This window comes from Cebus imitator, unplaced genomic scaffold (assembly GCF_001604975.1).
Source record: "Cebus imitator isolate Cc_AM_T3 unplaced genomic scaffold, Cebus_imitator-1.0 Scaffold170, whole genome shotgun sequence".
NCBI classification, from domain to species: domain Eukaryota; kingdom Metazoa; phylum Chordata; class Mammalia; order Primates; family Cebidae; genus Cebus; species Cebus imitator.
The window spans coordinates 2,707,914-2,712,197 of record NW_016107485.1 but is presented as its reverse complement, the minus strand read 5'-3'; the positions used below and the strand labels follow the sequence as shown (position 1 = coordinate 2,712,197).

Genomic DNA, 4,284 nt, shown 5'->3' with positions numbered 1-4,284 from the left:
TGAGGTCAGGAGTTCAAGACCAGCTAGCCAACATGGTGAAACCCCATCTCTACTAAAAAAAGAGGTTCCTGTAATCCCAGTTACTTGGGAGACGGAGGTTGCAGTGAGCTGAGATCATGCCATTGCACTCCAGCCTGGGCTACAAGAGCAAAACAAAACTCCTGTCTCAAAAAAAAAAAAAAAAAAGAAATTTACTAGAGAAAATGTTTGCTACCTGACACCAAATGAACAGGAATATGATTTCTACAAAAGATAAATACTCACCCTGAAGTCGAAGTCTAGCTGTATCCAGGGGGAAAAACACTGTCATGGCTGTCACGCTTCCCTGAAAAGTTTGAAAAAGGCTTTAGCCATTGCGGTATCACAAACATAAGAAGTCACTCCTTTTTTTTTTTTTTTTTTTTACAGGGTCTTGCTCTGTCATCCAGGCTGGAGTGCAGCGGCGTGGTCACGGTTTACAGCAGCCTCAAACTCTTGGGCTCAAGTGATCTGCCCACCTCAGCTTCTCAAGCAGTTGGGGATACAAGCACGTATCACCACATTAGGATTACAGGTGCATACGACCATGTTTGGCTAATTTTAAAATTTTTCTGTAAAGATGGGGATCTCACTTTGTTGCCCAGGCTGGGAGTCACAATTTTTAAATGAACAAAAGTTTATTATTAGCAATGGATCAAATCGGATTTTCAGTGAATAAATACATACAATATTTTAATCTATTAGGATTAGTCTTATTCAAGCTTCTACAGTTATATGCTTTAGTAGAAGCATTTAATTTTTCAGAAGAAAACTCTGCTTCTTTCTCTCTCTCTCTGATACTGAAAAAGAAAATGTAGTATTTCCCTGCATATGACAAACTTAAGGGTTTGCAACCTAGGACACATGTCAAAGATAGCAGGTAAATGGATTTTTCACCTTCAACAGGTCAGTTGCTGCTCCCATGCTCACTCCCTGATAACCCCCAAAATCAAAATACCCACTCATTAAACAGATACATACTTTTATTCTGTGCTTAATACATTTGCCACAAAGTAAAAGGACATGTAAGAATCATATTGTTCTTTGAAATAGTGGTTTGCTTGTGTTTTAAATAGGAAAAATCTCTTTGCTAAAAATTCTTTAAGCTTATCCGAGATAACATGGTGACACAAATTATCAGTGAGAAAACAAGCAAACAACAGTCCTTCCACTCATAAGGTCTTATATAAAAACCATAAGCATATACTTAGGGATGAAACTATATGCATGAAACTTCCATTCTGATTTATGGTTCTCAACCCAGATGCATACCCACTGGTATAGATTTGCAGGCATAAAATCAAGTTTCAGACTGCTGATCTAATAATGGTTACAAACAATACTTTAATTAGTTAATTATTTTAGAGACAGGGTCTTGCTATGTCATCTGGGCTCGATTGCAGGGGAGGGATCATACTTCACTGTAACCTTGAACTCCTGGGCTCAAGCAATCTTCCTCCCTGAGCATCCCAAGTATTTAGGACTACAGATATGTGTCACCATGTCCAGCTAATTTTATTTTTTATAGAGACAGAGTCTCGCTATATTTGCCCAGGCTGACCTCAAACTCCTGGCCTCAAGTGATCCTCTGGCCTCAACTTCCCAAAGTGTGGGAGTACCAGGTGTGAGCCACCGCACCTAGATTCATACAATATTTTAATCATGATGAACAACTAGAATCTAGGTCAACTTTGAAGAGAAGTAAGAAAATTTGGTAGGCCTATTATCTATTTAAATAGGTCAGACTCCATGTCAAGGGAGAATATTCTATTATACTATTTATTTATTTATTTATTTATTTATTTTTTGAGACGGAGTTTCGCTCTTGTTACCCAGGCTGGAGTGCAATGGTGCGATCTTGGCTCACTGCAGCCTCCGCCTCCTGGGTTCAGGCAATTCTCCTGCCTCAGCCTCCTGAGTAGCTGGGATTACAGGCATGTGCCACCATGCCCAGCTAATTTTTTGTATTTTTAGTAGAGACGGGGTTTCACCATGTTGACCAGGATGGTCTCGACCTCTTGACCTCGTGATCCACCCGCCTCGGCCTCCCAAAGTGCTGGGATTACAGGCTTGAGCCACCGCGCCCGGCACTTATTATAATATTTATATCCTTCAAAAGTCATATTCAATGTTACCTCTCCCTACCTATCAGCTTACAAATGGTTGTTCAGTCCTCTAGGTCTTATTTATGGCTCTTTCAGCACATATGTTACAGTGAAATCCAACTCTTCTGCTAATTTGTGAGGATATTCACTCTATATCTTTGCACACCCTAGATACTCAATTAAACATGCATTCAATTCACTGTACTTTCACTTATTTATGGTTTTTTGATGACCCCAACATAAATGTTCTTTTCCAGTAATGACAAATGATTAAATGATATTCACTGTGTCTAGAAATGATACTCAATGACTAAATGATATTCAACGTCTCACAAAACACTAAACCCACAAAGCTTTACAAATCCTACAAATGCATGCATCCAGTATCCTTGTTCATCTTTAGAAGGCAATTTCCAAGAAAAATGGGAGGTGCAAAGTTAGAGAAAGCTTATTAAGTTTATTAAGGCTCTGGCATTCATTTTCTACTGCATGGTACTGCATTTCTGTCTTTCTCTCTCTCTCTTTTTTTTTTATGGCAGTCTTGTTCTTGTTGCCCAGGCTGGAGTACAATTGTGCGATCTTGGCTCACTGCAACCCCCACCTCCTGGGTTCAAGCAATTCTTCTGTCTCAGCCTCCTAAATAGCTGGGATTAAAGGCGCCCACCACCACGCCCAGCTAATTTTTTGTGTTTTTAGTAGAAACAAGGTTTCACCATGTTGGCCAGGCTGGTCTCAAATTCCTGACCTCAAGTGATCCACCTGCCTTGGCCACCCAAAGTGCTGGTGTTACAGGCATGAGCCACCGCGCCTGGCCGGTACTGCATTTCTATGAAGCGTACTGCATAGACAGGGCATCTCCGGATAGAAAAAGTCTAGCCTGGAAGCTACCTCTTCAAACACTGGGCCACCTTCATCAATCTTTTCTGCCAGCTTTAAGTAGATACTTGAAGGTTCCTAACATAAAAGTCCTTGCCTGCCTACCTGGAAATTAAAAAAAATTTTTTTAATGGCTAAGTTGGAAGGTGGTACACATACACTGTATGCTACACATTTTCAATATGTCAGATCTGACTTCTAGTTTCCAGCTGAGACATTTGAGGTGACTGGACGAGTCATTTCTCTGAACGTTTCATTTCCCATAAATGAGAAAATAGGTGAAGGACCTTAGAGAGTTTTGATGCAAATAATGGCTATTAGATATCTTCAAGAGCTTTTTCTCCAGACAACACTGGCACAGACACACTGGGTTCTGCTTTCCTTATATCTCACTTATATCCATGTTCCTCTCACTTTCAATCCCAATTTGGACTCCAAAGGAATAGCGAAAGGAGTCTTTTTAATAATATCTAGTGTTCCTTTGACCTGAAATCTAGCTAAGGGAGGATTTCAGGGCCTCTGCTGGTTGAGGGAGGATAGAGACAATCCATCTTTGCCCATCAACTCACCCAACCCCAGAGCAAGTGTGTATTTGGGGCCCTCTGGTAACCAGATGTGCAAGTTCGTCCTGTCAGGGCCCTTGTGAAGGGATGGGATCCCCTATTTTCTGTCTTTTTTATAAGAGTCAATCTAATTGGGGTGAGGTGATATCTCATTGTGATTTTAATCTGCATTTCTCAATGATTAGTGATGTTGAACATTATTTTATATTTTATAGGCCATTTCTATGTCTTCTTTTGAGAAATGTCTACTCAGAGCTTCCATTTCTAATTGACTTACTTAGGTATTTTGTTTTTTGCTACTGAGTTGTTTGAGTTCCTTATATATTCTGGATATTAACCTCTTGTCAGATGCACAGTTTGCAAATAGTTTCTCCTATTGTGTAGGTTGTCTCTTCACTCAGGCCAGCCATGGCACCTGGCCTGAAGTGTCTTGAGTGTGTGAGAAAAGGGTGGGATTATAGTTGACATGCTGAAGAGCCTCCAGCTCTGTCAATTGTGAGCATTATCTGTTGTCAGAAAATGGTCCAAGGCCAGGTGTGGTGGCTCAGGCCTGTTAATCCCAGTACTTTGGAAATTCAAGGTAGGAGGATCACTTGAACCAGGAGTTCAAGACCAGCCTGGGCAACATAGCAAGACCCTGTCTCTATAAAAAATAAATATAAAAAAGGTGGAGAGGCCAGGCGTGGTGGCTCAAGCTTGTAATCCCAGCACTGTGGGAGGCC

General features: G+C 40.8%; 1 protein-coding gene across 1 annotated transcript in view; it reads right to left on the bottom strand.

Annotated features, from left to right (window-relative positions):
• Positions 1–4,284, bottom strand: part of SLC25A17 (solute carrier family 25 member 17) — a 57,243-nt gene that overhangs the window by 35,607 nt on the left and 17,352 nt on the right. The window contains exon 2 of the mRNA XM_037744289.1: positions 265–325. Coding sequence (XP_037600217.1) covers positions 265–325 — 61 coding nt within the window. The remainder of the gene's footprint in view (positions 1–264; positions 326–4,284) is intronic.